At 36.7% G+C, this 16,887-nt stretch overlaps 1 protein-coding gene across 1 annotated transcript; it reads left to right on the top strand.

The window, feature by feature from the left end:
- LOC113042759 (calcium/calmodulin-dependent protein kinase II inhibitor 2-like) lies at window positions 1–2,257 on the top strand. Its single transcript, XM_026201775.1, has 3 exons — window positions 1–127; window positions 221–409; window positions 1,016–2,257. Exons 2-3 carry the CDS (start codon window positions 241–243, stop codon window positions 1,084–1,086), a joined length of 240 nt encoding a protein of 79 aa, XP_026057560.1. The 5' UTR covers window positions 1–127; window positions 221–240; the 3' UTR covers window positions 1,087–2,257.
- Window positions 2,258–16,887: the final 14,630 nt, after the last annotated feature.

The raw sequence follows: 16,887 nt of genomic DNA, 5'->3' as shown, positions 1-16,887 counted from the left end.
TTCCTTTATGGTCTCGGGATCTCCCTGTATTTCTCACAAGAGCTCATCTGCAGGCGGACGCATCCCTCCTCTCTCCGGTACAACCGACGGACCTGCACGTATTCATTCCAGGGTCTTAGGCTGGACTGTATGTACCGACACTGAGTAAAAAGAAGTAGTCTACAAAGACATTATCGAAAACTACCTACAAATAATATTCGCTTTTTTTATCCGACCTAAGCTGGAAACTTGAGTATAGCCATGTCCGAAGTGCTACCATACAACGAGGGGAAGATGAACGGCTACGGGGCGGACAGTGATGTCAGTCAGCTCTCCTTCAGCTGTCGACTGCAAGACACGAACGCGTTCTTCGGAACATCACAGTCCAAAAGGCCACCGAAACTCGGACAGATTGGCAGGGCAAAAAACGGTAAGTATCAAGCGAGTTAATTTAACTACTTACCTGTAATAATGGATAATAAAGATGACAAACAGAGCACAGACATAGATTCATATCAGGGAAACACATGAGACTAAAATAATACAAAAGCATAAATATGAGATATAAAAATATGTGATATAAAAAAAAGATAATCAGATTTGATGGAGCATGTTTTTTAATCTAAAAATGCAATATGAAATTTATATAAAAACATTTTAATAATACCTTACAGTAAACATACATGTCTTATTAAATGTAAATTTTTTACTGTGAATTATGTTTTTTTTTACTTTTACTGGTTTTAAATTTAATTTAACATTTATTCTTACAATATATTACAATAAATTTACATTTATATTTCTAGTTGAAATATTTTATGAGGGAACCTACAGCTAACCAGTTACAGTATTTTGTTTTTATAGCATGGCATTAAAATATATAGCATATAGCATTAAAATACTTTTATATAGTATATTTAAAAACAGCTCTAAATAGCACGTTTTCTTGCAGACACAAATAGATAAATGCCACTTTTCTTGCATTCATGCATATTATTTGAAAGCTCCACTAAACATCTCTGTCTTCTCTCCGCAGTGGTGATTGAAGATGACCGAATAGACGAAGTCCTCAAAGGGATGACAGACAAGTCGTCTCCCGGCGTGTAAAATTGAACGATTATACCTCGTCAACCTTTTCTTTTAATCACCGGTTTGAAGCACTTGTCGCCTGTGCATGTGAACGAGAGGTGAAGATGATGATGATTCAGTGTACGAGTACAGGACGAAGGACGAAGAGCCACTCTGGACAATGGGTTTAAGTAGCAAGCAATGAAGATGCTGGCAATTCTCCAACTGAAACCCATCCCAAACTGCTGCTGTGAAGAACGCTGCCCAAGATTTCTGGTCATTTAGCCCCTTGTCTCGTAGATGCCATTGTTCTGGGTGTGAGATTTCATCACGACATCAACAAACAGACCCCCCCCCACCCCCGCCCATCCTTGTTTCATAGGCATCTGTAACACTATGAGCTACTCGTTCAAGGGAGCTGTCCGTTTCAGCACCTGATGCACAACTTGACTGTCTTTCCAGAGAAATAAGCTATATTTTTATCTTGCATGGAAATGGGATGATGTATGTAATCGAGGGAAGACTGATTACATGTTTTATTCACTTCCTCCACATCTACATCCATTCCATTTTCAATCCTTGACTGAACATGCCCAGAATACATTTTATAGCCAACAAAGCCACTCAACGCCAGCAAGGAAGATCTGAAGAATCAGCAATGGAGGGAAAATGAGAAGGAGTACTTCTTGTTTGATTTATTGCGTCTTTTCTATGACTGTTTATTTGTTTGTCGTCGTGTATAGATTAATATATACGGTTCTCTTTGCATGAACTTTTCTCTTGTGCCATTGCGGGTGTTTCCACCTATTTTAAACCCAGGCACGCTTGTTTTTACCGAAATCAATATTTGTATTTTTTATATCTGAATATTTGTTACTCAGAACGATATTAATAGACAGGGTATGTGTACATACAGAGGCATAAAACATAATCAAAAAGGACAGACTGAATGTTATTTTGGGGAAGAGGTTTCACGCATCAGCATTACCATGCTTTCCGTTGCAATAAGTGATCATGCCTTTGTTGATAATGAAATGGTTAGGAAATATAATTTCAGAGTACAGTATGCTCAACAGCTCACTCACTGTAATTACATCAGTGTTTATTTTATTTTTTTATTTTTTTGAGCATCTCAGTTGATTATTTATTTGTTTGTTTTTGTATTATTTTGTGTATGGTTTATTGTGCATGAAATATTTTTCAAGCTTCTAAACAATTTATGAAGCAAAAAAATGTGCACACATGTCTCTACATTCTACAAATGAATGAATAAATAAATTCAGATGAGTCATTCATGATGGGGTTTTCTTTCATTTTTTGCCCAAATAACTGAAAAATCTGAATATAGTTCCATAGTCTACATAACTAGCAACAACCAATCCTGAGTGAAGAAGAAAAATAATTAACTGCAGGTCGTGGGCTGTCCTTTAATTTAGATCTAATCTGGTGAATATGAGAGGTATCTGTTGCTCTTAATGCAGGAATGAGACTGACTGGGTCTGGGATCAATTCAGTTGTTTTCAGAAATGCTGCCCCCTCAGCCAAGCTGACAGCATGAGAACTAATCGGCAAACAAGCTTCATAACTCAGTCTGCGAGTGCCAAGTAGACATGCAAACCTTCAGCTGGTTTAAATAAACTTGCAGATAAAAATACATTACTAAAAATAATTAGTCGTCTATTGCAAAGCTGCCACATGTTCAACTCCGGGGGCTTTTCATCATACAAAGCAAATGTTGCTATCTACAGCTCAGTTATCGATTGTAATGAAAATGACCTTACAGGACTTCAGGTAATATTGTTGTTGAACAAATCTTTTTCGTTGGAACAATTTTTTTTTTAAGTTAAGTTTCTTAAGAGTAGGATAGTAAAAAGTGACTCCACTACCAAAAATAATAATCAATCAAACTATTAGGCTACCAGCCCTGTAACCAGTAAAGGGCATGCCGTACCATAGGCGGCATAGGCCTTTTGCGCTGCAGGAAAGTTTTTTGGGGGGTCAGACATGCTCCAACACCCATATATTAAAGGGATACTCCACCCCAAAATGAAAATGTTGTCATTAATCACTTACCCCCATGTCATTCCAAACCCATAAAACCTGCTTTGTTCATCTTCGGAACACAATTTAAGATATTTTGGATGAAAACTGGGAGGATTATGACTCCCTGAAGCCCGGAACACACCAAGCCGACGATCACCATTTAAGTGAGTGACAGTGACATACAGCCAAGTATGGTGACCCATACTCAGAATTGATGCTCTGCATTTAACCCATCCAAAGTGCACACACACAACAGTGAACACACACAAACCGTAAACACACAACCGGAGCAGTGGGCAGCCATTTATGCTGCGGTGCTTGGGGAGCAGTTGGGGGTTCAGTGCCTTGCTCAAGGGCACCTTAGTCATGGTATTGCCAAGACTCTCTAACCACCAGGCAATGACTTCCCCCTAAGACTTCCCCTTACAATTTGCCATCGTAGGGCCAATATCGAGCTACGGTCGGGCTAGTTTGTATGGCGTGTCTTTGTTTCGGGTTCTCCTTTTGAATGACAAATATGCATGCATTCATTCATAAAACATTCACAAAATGAAATAATTAAGTTAAAGTATGTCATTTTCCACTGTACATATGCACAAAACTGAAATGAAAGGTATGGGTATTCTAATTAGATTAAGCTAGCTAGCCAGCTGGCTAACATCTACAAATAAATTACAAAATGTAGCCTTTATTTTGTTGCCTTTGTTATCTATTAGACTATTTTAGCCATTTCATATCGCTCTTTGTTGTAATACATACCTGTCACTGTAGACATACAGTGGTGGGAGTAGCTTATGTCTATTCACTCATAAAAAATCTACAAGGAGCTTTAACTTCCCCGTTTACTTATTATGACAATGTATTACTTCTTTTTGTTGATACTTATCAGTATTTATGATGTGTTACATTATAGTAAAGTTTTAAAAATTCAGCATTTTCAGATTTGTTTTGCTGTAGGTGACAACAATGAAGTAATATAAATAATATTAACAAAAGCAACTGCAAAGCATACTCACAGATGTAGCTGAAAAAAACCTGGATAGAAGATAGAAATCATGCCTTTGTGGCAGTTTCTTTTTTATTTCTTCATCTTACAAATAGTTTTTGAAATAAAAAAAATGCTTCGAAATGCACATCATATTATGTGCAAAACAGACACTAATATTTTGGAATCAGGGCCCCAAAATTGCACTATGGATTAAAATTAACATTTCTTTAAGATTGCATCAGTGATTTCATGCATCATTTTATTCAGCATCTGTTTTACAGCCATCCTGACCCAAGAAGGTTCAGTTTCAGTTCAAAAGTTTTATTTGCTGTATCAGTTTTCTTGATGACCCAAACGAATGGTGTGTAATGGGCCATGAAGTAGTGACTCAAATAGCACAGAAGAATCTACACAACCCTCAAGCTCCTTTTCTTATCGAGCTCTAAAACAGACACGAATTACATTTCAGCAGATAATTAAAAATGAATGATTTCTGGTTTATTAATGCAGGCCTCGGAAGAGTTTGTGCTCTGCTGCGGCACGGTGCTGCGTTTGATGTTTCTCTGCAACAGATCCAGAGGAAAGGCATCAGAGCACGACAGGAGCTCCAGGAGGCAGGACACCCAGCGCTCGCTGCAGGAACGATCTGCATGTGCGCACCTCTCTGCTGACTCACACACACCAACATGTCATTGTGAGTTTGAATTTCAGATTGAATATTAGAGAATATTTAGGGCAGCATTCTGAATGGGAGAGAGGCTGCTGAGTATGTGAAAACAGATAATGCAAATCCAAGGAACATAAGAAAGGTCAGATGAGGAGAGACAGAAAAACAAAAAAGAGGCAAACAAGGTTTTTTTTTTTTTGATGAAGGGAGGGTCCGGCTGTCTTATTTTTGAAGCAAACAAAATCTGTTTTTCATGTCATATCTTTGTTTTATCACCCATAATCTCAGATAGCATGTGCATTCAAGGAAGTAAACCTGAAACAGAATTCAAATAACTTTTTTCTGTATTAATTACACATAAACATGTTATCATAGATTACTTAGGGTATCTTTTCCATGAACATACAGTGATATTAACAATTGTGTTTCAAACAGGGTTATTATAGTTAACTAAAATTAAAAAGATTTGTAACTTAAAACAAAATATTTTAAATATTGTTTCAGCTTTAGTTTAACTTAAAATAATAAAATATCTACAACTAAATAAATAAAATCTAATAAATGTAATTAAAAAATTTGAACATTAAAAAATGAATAAAAATGACAAAAACAACAAAATTACAACTTCAAAATAACAGTAGAAAAAGGAAATACAAAATCTTTATAAAATATAATTTAAAATATTATGACAATATATCAATGATACTAACACTGTGCCACTATGGAAATTTGTATTTAATTCACTCATTTTATTTTAGATATATTTTAATGTGATTATTTTAATATTTCATTTATTAATTTATTAAATGTTTTAATAACCTTTGTTATATTTTTTATAAAAATATTAAGATAATTATTTTATTTATTTTATATTCAACTACTATTTTCATACATTTAATAAACAATATGATGGACATTTTGATTGCCTTGTCAATTGTTTTGACAATACTGGATATATTTCAGAATTTTTTTCGGAAATATCTAACCATGCAGTTCTTCATATCACAGAATAAATAGTCCGCATTTAACAATTAATTATTATTTTGTCACTGAACATTTGTGAGATTGTGTTGAATTGTACATTAGCCAGTTTAGGTTTGTGGGTTAAACTGAAATATGTCATACTGCACATCTATGGTATCTTTTGTTTGTTTTTATACTTCAGCAGGAACACACACTTTTTATCCTTAGAGACTCCAGAGCAAAAAGTTTACAGTTCATAACTATGAAATTCTAGGCCATTGTTCTTCAGTGACAAGAAGCTTTACATGGATGTTTCATGAATTGAGATTTTTATATAATCCGAGAGTGTGGGATTATCCTTTTATGGGACCATCCCACAGGAATCCCAGTAATGGGAAGCTGTATGCAGAGAAGTAAGCCGATGTATATGTCCTTAACATTAGCAGGATTAGATCCTTCACAAGCAGTACTTGACTCTCATTCTTCACTATAGTGAATTTCTAAAGAATCAGCATTAATTGAAAAAGTTACTAAAACACAATTTAACATGTCTATGAAAATGCTTAGAAAACCTTGCATTGCCACCTTATACTTCATTACATCTTTAATATTCTTAAATACAATACAGGGGAATTTGGAATATCAGATATATAATGTAATTTAGAATAAAATAAAAAAATCATATGAAAAAAATTATATTATATTATATTATATTATATTATATTATATTATATTATATTATATTATATTATATTATCCATCCTTGATTATATACTCCACAAAAATTTATATACACTTCATTTTTATTCCAGTGTAGTTCAGATGAATTAATAAATAGGTCAGTCTGGTAGAGACTATGGGATAAAGAAAGAACCTTCTCAAGACTCAAATTATTCATATACTATTCTTAGTAACACTGCACAGTGTTAAATATACAATTGTAAGCTATGTCTGACGTGGTTTGTCTATTTGTCCTCCATGCAAAGCTAAAAATAAATCACTTGATGTTCTTCTCCTGAAAGCAGTAAAAAGAGCAGAACAGATCTAAACAGTGACTGCTGAATTACAGCTGAGTTCAAAATAACCCAAATGTGAGGAATTGAAACACATTCTGTCTGGAGAATAGCAGAGAGTGATAATATATTGTTACTTACCCACTAGATTGACTAAGAGATAGGTCTCTCAACGGAATAGTTCACCCAAAAATGAAAGTGTACTCACCCTCAGGCCATCCAAGATGAGTTTATTTCTTCATCTGAACAGATTTGGAGAAACAAGGACAATATGATGTGAAAAGAATATTACGTTTTATTAAATATTGATGCAGGAATATAACATGGGTAAAAAGATCACATGTAAATATAAACAAAGGTGTGATGGAAAGGTCAGCATTTCATTTCATTCAAAATTGCTAGCTCAAACAGTTTTGTATATATTTGATCTGAAGATGAATTGCATTTTAGTTGTGACTCACTGTATGTGTGAATGTGACCCATAATTCACTCTGCATTAGCTCACTGTGGGACTTCCCTCCAAAACCAGCTGCTGGAATGTAGTCAAGCTAAATTGGGCCACTGTGTCTCTTGACCAATGAGTCTGTGTGTGTATCTGAGGGCTTCCTACTGACAATCTACAGAACACAACCAACTCATCCAGCTGTTATGACAAGGAAAATCCTCTGAAATAAAAACCAAGAAAAAGTAATGTTGGTATTTTTATAATGTCATTAAGATTTTATTAAATTATACTAAAACAGAGCTGACTCAGTCTGACTCAGTAAATTAAATTTATATTACACCACTTGCATACCATTTGCAGGGAATGGGTGCCGTTAGAATGAGAGTCCAAACACCTGATAAAAACATCACAATAACTCTCAAGTAATCCATACTACCAGCAACTTGTTGCAATTATAACATCATTTTCATTTTTGGGTGAACTATCCAATAACAAAAAAAAATGTATGGTTTGAATGCCTCTTCTGTATTAGAAATGTGTATTTAATAAAGTAAGTGTACAGCAAAAAAAAAAAAAAAAAAAAAAAAACACACAAACAAACAAACAAAAAAAAAAACCTGAAAATGTTCTAAATGACTAGAGACCTCAGGACACAGAGCAAGTTTTAAGCATCTTCATATCTTCAAATAACCGTCCATTTCACACTTCACATTTACTAAAGGTGACCTTCTCACATGTTTATGTTTGAACACATCAGTTCCGGCATTTCTTTAGCATGAGTCAGACAATTTTCCTTGAAGCGTGCACTGTCATCTAGTAGTGTGCAGAGACCCATCGTCATGGCAACCTGTTCTGGACTCAATAGTAGACTGTATTAAAAGAGTGAGACGAAAGAGAGACTCTTTCTACTAACAAGAAACATCCATTCATCACAGTACAATGCCTATAGGCTATTAACATTGTAAAATAATGGAGAAGAAATGTGAATTATTGAATGAATAGTGTAGCAGATTTAGCTGAATCACGTACCCACTCCTGCTGAGTCCTCTGTGACATTTCTTCGGTAAAAATGTTTTCATTTTAAATGTAAAATAAAACAGGTAAAATTGCAAGTTTGGAAATAATTTTCAAAATACTTTTTTTCTTTACATCTCATAGTTCTGTTTTTTGTTTCTGTCATATAATGGAAAAAAGTTATTCTTTCTTTTTATCTATTTATCTTCTTTTTTTTGGAGATATTGGAGAACTGGAATTCACAATTCAATTTAAACCTTGAAATAAGAAGGATTTGCAAAACAAAATAATTAGATGCTGCACATAAAACACACAATTTTGCATTTATATATAGGCTTTTGGATGATGCTGTAGCCTATATAGACTAGGTCTATTTCAGTGTTTGTATTGTTATCAGAACCTGTCTTTGACAGGACAGTGAACAGACCTATACCACCACATAATTCAACCAAGCTTGAAGAAGAAATCTCTGGGCTTTGTTAGATCACAGTCTGATAATAAATTGACCACCGTGACTCATGCTCTTTTGTGTTCCTGATTAAATCTGTGAGGTCTTTGAACAAACTACTGGAATTATTGCGACAGAGAGAAGCAAACTGGCAATAAGAGCCACACAGACAGACAGTCTTCCACTGGATCCTCGATGACTGTTATGTAAGGTTAATGTACTATGTTGATAAGACTTGAAAAGGCAGGCTAAAAACTTATATAAAGACTCATGCAGATGTCTTAGTGCTGCGACAGGCTAAGAAAATACTTAGAATGATTTTGATAAGGGGAAAATACAGTGGCTGAGAGAGCTCAAAGCGCTGTAAATAGAAAAAAAACCCCTGCAAATTAAGAAAACAACTTCATCAATTTGTCAAACACACATGCTGCAAAAACTCACAACACAACCAAATAAAGAAACATGACGCACAATAGAAAAAAATAAACAACTGCAAATTAAGAAAACATCTTAATCAATTTGACAAAACGCGCTACAAATTCTCACAACACAACCAAATAACAAACGCACTGCAAATAGAAAAAAAACACCTGCAAACTAGGAAAGCAACTTAATCAATTTAACAACACACACGCTGCAAATGCTAACACAACCAAATAAAGAAACACGATGCAAATAGAAAACAACACCTGCAAATTAAGAAAACAATTTAATCAGTTTGACAACACACGCGCTACAAATGCACAAAACACAACCAAATAATGAAACGCACTGCAAATGGAAAAAACACCTGCAAACTAAGAAAACAACTTAATCAGTTTAACAACACAAATGCTGCAAATACTCACAACACAACCAACCAACAAAACGCCTGCAAATAAAATAAATTGATTTGGTTGTGTTGTGAGAATTTGCAGCACCTGCTGTCAAACTAATGAAAATATTTTCTTGATTTGTTGGTGCTTTTTCTGTTTGCGTGTGGTTTAAGAAGTTGCAGCGTGTTGAGCTCCCTCAGCCGCCATAGGGAAATGTATATATACAAACATTTTTAAATGCAAAACCTGGTATGTTTTACCATTCCATGTTAAAGTATAAGACTTTATCTTGGTTACATTTTGAAATCTTCTCTTGAAAACTATTAAACAAATGATCAATAATGCATTGAGTTGCTGAGGTTTTGCACCATCCTGCTCCAAAATTAGTCTTTAGTCTCTTATTCACAATCTGAAAGCGAGTTTCAGGAGATGTTTTGGATAAGAGTGCACTCCATCTTGTTTTCTGAAGAGTAGTTATTGTTCAGAGGCTTCAGGAAAAGTAGGGCAGTAGACATCACGGGCAGGGTGACGTAGAGACCAGGGCCCGGTTCCCCAAAACGTTCTTATCGCTAAGTAGTTCTTAACCTATTCCTTAACCTCTCTCTTAACCTTGTGGCACGATTCCCGACACGTTCATACGCTAAGTATATCTTCTGTAAGTCATACTTTCGTAAAGTTGGTCTGGACCATTCGTAAGCTCTCTCTTAGCGTTGTTTGAGCTCAAGATGCTACTGTACAGCAGTCTTTAGAAACCAGCGCAGCAAAGTACAAGTCGAACTATGGTATGTTGACAATGTTATGGCTCAACAATGATTTTATGTTATTTTTTAAGACTCATAATAAATTATGTTCGCAATGGATACAGGCCTATTTATGAAGTTGACTTTATGTGGTATCAGAACTAATATGGTGGTAATTAGCCTAGGCTTTTTCATAATTAAAGCGAATTGACAATAAATTTTTTGATAATTAAAATCTGGCAAACAATTTGGCTCTAAACGGCTAAGATCTATAAATGGGTAATCTTGCTTGCCAGGCAAACGTGGCGGAATTTTGCTTTAAGCCCTGGTGGATGGCACATATCCCTATCGCCAATCCATCAGTGATTGATCAGGCGTACATATCGTGAAAGGATACGCGGCCATGAACGTACAGGTTATAGTGGACCATAGGGGTGTGATATCTGACCTCATGGCAAGGTCCAGCAAAACTTCAACTTCCTCTGACGAGAGGCTTGGTGCCCTTTTTTACGTTGCTTCCCCAGCATATTTTGTATCTAACTCTCTCTCTCTCTGTTCATTGTAGATAGGTTGCTTTTTATTAAAAACATAAACCAATTGCAATCAATACCGCATTAAACATAAGTAACTGCAGCTGCTTGCCAATCAATTGTGATTGTAAAGTACCTTACCATTAATATAAAAGTGTATTATATAATTTTTACCCATGTCAAGAAGCGGCACAAGTGGCACAACGGGATAAGGATGATTAGCGAGGGATACCCGGTTAGTCTAACCGTCACAACATATGGTGTGAACAATTACTGACCATTTGATAATTAAATTTATAGTCTATATTCTACTGATAACTTAAAATATGTTAAAATAAATGATACTAAAATAATTTGAGGAATATTTCATTTGCATAGAACGTGTTGTCTTTCTTAACGCTGTATTGCACCTTCGCGTGAAGAGGAAAATCGATTCATGAGCAATCGATGCCAACTAATTCAGCACCCTCACTTTGGACAGCGCTCTTGTTACGTCGGACGTAAGAGGCAGCGTGCTAAGAAGCTTCCTAAGGGACACTTCGGGGAACACACTTAGGAACATAAACAACTTTGGTAAGATATATCTTTCGAGGTCTTCTTAGCATGCTAAGAGTGAGCGTTATCGGGAAACCGGGCCCGGGAAGCTTAAAAGCACCTGCAGTGGATACAGCGGCAGCTTTCTGTCATTCAGCAAGCGCTCTGTGTGTGTTCTCTCTCTTTGTGAGTCTTATTTAGTGTTGTTTGTCCATCATGCCTCAGGCAAAAGTTATACATAAGGGCTAGAGCAGGCAGCATTATAGGCTGTGTGTTCCTCCCTACCTGCATTTTCCACTGCATATGCTACGCTCCCAGAAGGCTCTCTTTGAGGAGTGACCCTTAACCAGATTTCCTCGCAGTGCTGTCCCTGCTTCTGCTGAGGCAGAGCACCAGCTGCAATTGTGGGGATCGCAAATGGATCTGGTGGTGGGAATGGAGATAGGTGAGTCGCATTCTTCTTCCTCATGACCTCAACCACTAGATCTGCTCTCAGGAATCAGAAGCACACCCCACGTGTTTCTTCCTCCCCAGAAGAGGGAGCTATTGGAGGTAGTTAATCATGCCATGACCAAGTTAAATATCGAAGGCCTGCCAAGAAACAGACTGAACCACCAAAAAGCAGACTTAGTGAATGATTTTTGCTGCATATGCTGCTAACTCCACTCCGGAGCCTGTCCTTCTTTCCCGATCTCCACACCGAGGTGTCGGGTCATGGGTAAGACCTTTCTTAGCCCATATATTTAGTCCCGCCTCCGGTCATCGGCAGGTCTACGGCAGTGCTGGTGGTGGTGGATAGACACCTGTGGTTAACCCTGTCTGGTATGAAAGTGAGACACAGGGCCTTCCTCATGGATGCCCTGCTTGGGCATATAGGCCTGTTCGGCGACGCCATCAATTCCATCATCGTCAGGTTTCAGGAGGCTTCTAAACAGGTGGCAGCATTTCAGATGTTCCTAGTTCAGCTAGTTCAGCTAGTTCAACTGTCCCCTACTGGTCCATCACTTCAGGGCATTGAGCTAGCCAGTCTGATTCCATCAGAGGTCAGTCTCAAGAGACGTATTCCCTTAGTAGACTATTTAGCAGAGTGGAACCTTCTCCCAAATGTGTCTCAATGGGTCCTGCACACTGTAAAGAGAGGCTACAGAATCCAGTTCAGTTCTCCACTGCCTTGTTTCTGTGGGGTTCTTTCCAATCTGGTGGGCACCGAGCAGGCTCTGGTAATGAAACAAGAAGTAAACACTCTCTTGGGGAAGGAGGCCATTGAGGAGCCTTGGTGTCCCTCCTCGACAGCTCTCCATGGGAGATTTCCATCAAGAGGGACCTCCTCTCTCAGACCCGTCCAGTTTTGTGCAAGAGCAAATGAAATCCACGTTTAAGCGGAGAGATTCGCACTTGCACATTATAGTAATGTACTTTCGCACTACAATAATGCACTCTCTACATTTGTTATCAAAATAATGATTCTCCACAGGGTTGGCCCACTCCACCTTGTGGGCAGGCACCCCCTAGTTACATGTTTACTCTGCGGTTAGCTGAGGCTGAGGCCTCCGGTACAATCCTGTGTTCCCCTGTGGGACCTAGCCATGGTGCTACAGGCTTTCTGTAAACCTCCTTTCGAGCCTATAGAGGAGATATCTGATCAACATCTCACTATAAAGGCAACTTTTCTTCTGGCAATTTCTAAGACAGTTGGGCATTTGCAGGCCCTCTATCTATGGCCCCCTCTTATTTAGACTTTGCACCCAGTCTGGCATAAGGGTTTTTCTAAAGTTCCATCCGTCCCTGTGGAGAAGGGCGGACCAACTCCTAGTGTCATATGGTCCCCCCAAGAGAGGTCTTCCTGCTACACATTAGACCCTCAGTCGGTGGATGGTGGATGCCATTTGTCTTTCTTATGAGTCCTCTGATCTCCCCTCGCCCTTGGGGTCAAGGCTCACTCTACCAGAAGTGTGGCTGTTTTCATGCAGGACATCTGCAAAGTTTGTCAGGTTCTATGGCCTCAATATTTGCTCCAGGCTCCTCTGCCCTAGCTTTCACAATAGGCAGGGGTTTGTAAGTCTGCTGGCGTGTACATACTCATTCCCTTGGCATTTCGAGTCTCTACATCACCCCACCTAAGATGTCTTGCCCATCCATTGGACTGATTACACACGAGATTCAGAGTCGTCATGCTGTAAGCGCTGCCATAGCATTTCGACACAGAGTCTCGTTCTCTCTGGCACCCATGGCTAAATGCATAACCTAGAGATGGTTTTCATCTCGTCTCATAAAGTAATGTTAGTTGATAATCCTGTATTTATGAATGAAATTATTATTATTATAGATCAGTGGTCACTCATTCATTTTCAATTGGTAACAATGGTAAAGACAGTCAAAGGTAATTTGATGACCACAAACCAGACAAACGAGAATGATGTTATTTATTGCTAGAGGGCACTTGATTTTAAAATGTAATAAAAAATGTAATAATAGTTTTTAATCAATGACCAACACTTGTAAACACAATATTTTATTGTACATAATTTCTAATCAAGCTGTCAAAAAAGTATGAAAATGTTGTTTGTGTGCTTAAAAAACCAAAGCAGTAGGCCATTTTACTCCAAATATTTTAGAAATTTAATTTCCACCAAAAACTAAATTTTGTATGGATGGCCATTTTGACCATGTTATAAAAAGTCATGCTTTTGTTAATCCTAATTAGGATTATTAAAGAAGTTATAGTAAGTTATTATTATAAAAAAAAAAAAAAACAGATTGACAAAAGTTGACTCAAATGTTTAACATGTCATAATAATGACTTTTGATCTCAGTTATGACATTATGAGACAATTTTTATGACAAAGTGTCAACATTATGACATAAAAGCCAACGTTATTTAAATACTAGCTCATTTCAAAAGTGTTTGACTTATGTCACAATTATGAATTTTTACCACATAATCTCAACTTTTTATCTGATAAAGTCATAATTATGATTTACCAATGTTACATTTATGTGTTGAAAAAATGAAAGAATCCTTGAGTCACTGTAAGACATTGGTATTTTTTAAATAAATTACTTAGTTTAAAAAAATATGTTTTAAGGAATTATAATTTCTAAAATTCAACAGGCCCAAAAGTGCAAACAGACGATTAATGTTAATTTTTTTACACTTTTAAATAATCCTGTTCCCCTGTGTTTCCATTTATACTTCAGAAACAAATGACAAAAATAGCTTAGTAACACATTTACTTCATCCTGCTATGCACTGAACTGAACTGTAAGTACATTAGCATTAGTCCTCACAGAAATTAGGGCCATGTGTTCTGCATTGTGTTTCTGAAATTCCCTCCTGTTGATAACTCGAAAACAGCCCATAAAAGCAGATTACAGGCGGCGTATCTTTGTGTGTGTGTGTGTGTGTGTGTGTCCATGTGATTGTGTGAATCTCCCTCAGGAGGCTGCCTGGCGCCTGCTTGCTGAAGGCTCGCTTGCTCCAATCAATGTGGCAAGCCCGGGTACTTTAGACAGTTGGGAGATGTGCTTGCCTGGATCAATGAGCAAGAGCTGGCAGCCTGTTACAGACTGACTCTATTAAAACAAAGCACGACTACAGAAACTGTGGAGAGAAGCTGAGACAAAGCAAGTTTGCCTCTGAACGTGCGTGTGTGGGGTTAATGCCAAAAATGGTAAATGATTATGCTGATAAGCTCATGCCCATGTAGTGAAATTATCAATGCAAATGCTTGATGAATTATCTCAGAAGTTAGTTAAAGAACTTTGATCAGCATTAAATGTTTTGCTCAAGGGAAGCATTAACCTTCCTGTTTTTCAGAATTAATCGGGTCCTTCAGCTATTGGCACGGGGGCCATATGTTGATCTGGCCCCAGATGTCATCGACGTGTGTTTTTTTGCAAAGCAAGACGGAGGAACTTGTCCATGTTCTGAAAGAAAGAAAGAGAGCGAGTACAATCACTACAATAATAAATCAATGTGTTCTTCCACTGAGCCAAGAAACATTTCCTGCCGATCAGAACGACCTGATGAGGGAAACGAATAATCAATAACGCTCGGAGAATGTTTGTGTTGAGGTGATGAACGGTTGAAAATGTTTGCAATAAGAGTGACAATGATGTCAATTCTCATTAATTAATGAATGGACACATTAAACATTGACTAAAAAACTTGCTAGCTAGGGAGATTTTTGTCACTGGGTTATTTAAAATGTATTTTATGTGTAGACTTCATTGATTTTATTTTAAAATTAATGCTATATATTATTTATATTTACTTTATGTTCTAAATCATGTGTTCAATAATGTATTTTAATGTTATTTACAAATAATTATGTATTTGTGACTTTACCTTAGTTGTGGTGTCATTTTCTTCAACACAACCATTTTACTCATTATAAATATTTTTACCGTACTTGTTATTTATATTAACGATTTTGTACGTTGTTCCTGTGATGTTCTTAAAATACTCTTTGCTGATGACACAAATCTGTTTGTACCCCACAAATACTTGAATCATCTTGAAAAACTCTTAAATGACAGATTACAGAAATAGATACCTGTTTAATGTAACACACTATCGCTAAACATAGTAAAACTTTTATATTTTTATCAAGTAGTCATAGTTCAGTATATATATATATAATATATATGATATATATAGGTATATATATATATATATATATATAATTATATATATATATATATAATATATATACTTGAACAACATATTTAAAGGGAGACTGGTACTTGGGACATGAACACAGGTAAAAACTAGTGTAGAACTAGATCATTTTGTAAAAAAAAAATTCCTTCATAACCTCAACTTTTCAGTGATCTCCGACTCTTTTCCCCACTGGAGAGGAGCATGTAGGATAGAAAAGCACTGTCTAATTACCAAAGTTTCTGACTGCATACCCAACTTTTTTCTTAAGAAATTCTGAGCAGACGTTTTCATTTTATCAGACTAGGAAACCCAGTTACACTTTCAGTCAAATCCAATGAAACTCATAACATAAAATACAAGCTCAGTTAAAAATGGTATGAAAACAGGTGATAAAATTAGTCAGGTTTTTTTATTTTTTTATTTTTTATTCAGCAGATGCTTTCCAGTTTGTGTATAACCTCAGACGGGACTAAAAGACTGATACTAGACCACCATCTTTTGGTCCATGCTGTAAGGCATGTGAGAGAGCAACACTAAGCAACCAGGAAATGTCAAGAGAAACATGGGGGTTGAATCAACCTCAACTGGCACTGACAGTCACTTACCATTTTTATCAGTGGTCCATAAGCTGATGGTCAGAGATTGTCTTGGCACCTGGTGAATTCCTGTCTCTTTCTGTCACGTTCATGTGACCTACATTTAAAATCTGCCGTTAGGCTGGATCCCCCCTCCCTCAAGAGAGAGAAAGAAAGAAAGAAAGAAGAAGAACAAGGTAGATTAGAGATGTGCTGCTGTTGTGTATGAGCATGGGTTTGCACAATCTTCTTTATCTGTTCTGTAGCTAATAATATCTGCACATCAAGCCTTGAACAACACTCATTAAGGGAAAGAAGATTAAAACCACATCAGCTGAAATTTAATGTCAGGGTAAATTAATTTAAGAGCTATTTTTATTGTAAAGAGGCAAGTAGACCGGG

This window comes from Carassius auratus, chromosome 24 (genome assembly GCF_003368295.1).
Source record: "Carassius auratus strain Wakin chromosome 24, ASM336829v1, whole genome shotgun sequence".
In the NCBI taxonomy this organism is placed as follows: domain Eukaryota; kingdom Metazoa; phylum Chordata; class Actinopteri; order Cypriniformes; family Cyprinidae; genus Carassius; species Carassius auratus.
This window is presented reverse-complemented; position numbering and strand designations above follow the sequence as displayed.

Bases quoted from the DNA above. Each gene is read 5' to 3' on its own strand.
- LOC113042759 (XM_026201775.1), top strand. From the start codon at position 241: ATGTCCGAAGTGCTACCATACAACGAGGGGAAGATGAACGGCTACGGG. The intron at 410-1,015 runs GTAAGTATCAAG...TTCTCTCCGCAG, and splicing joins GATTGGCAGGGCAAAAAACG to TGGTGATTGAAGATGACCGA.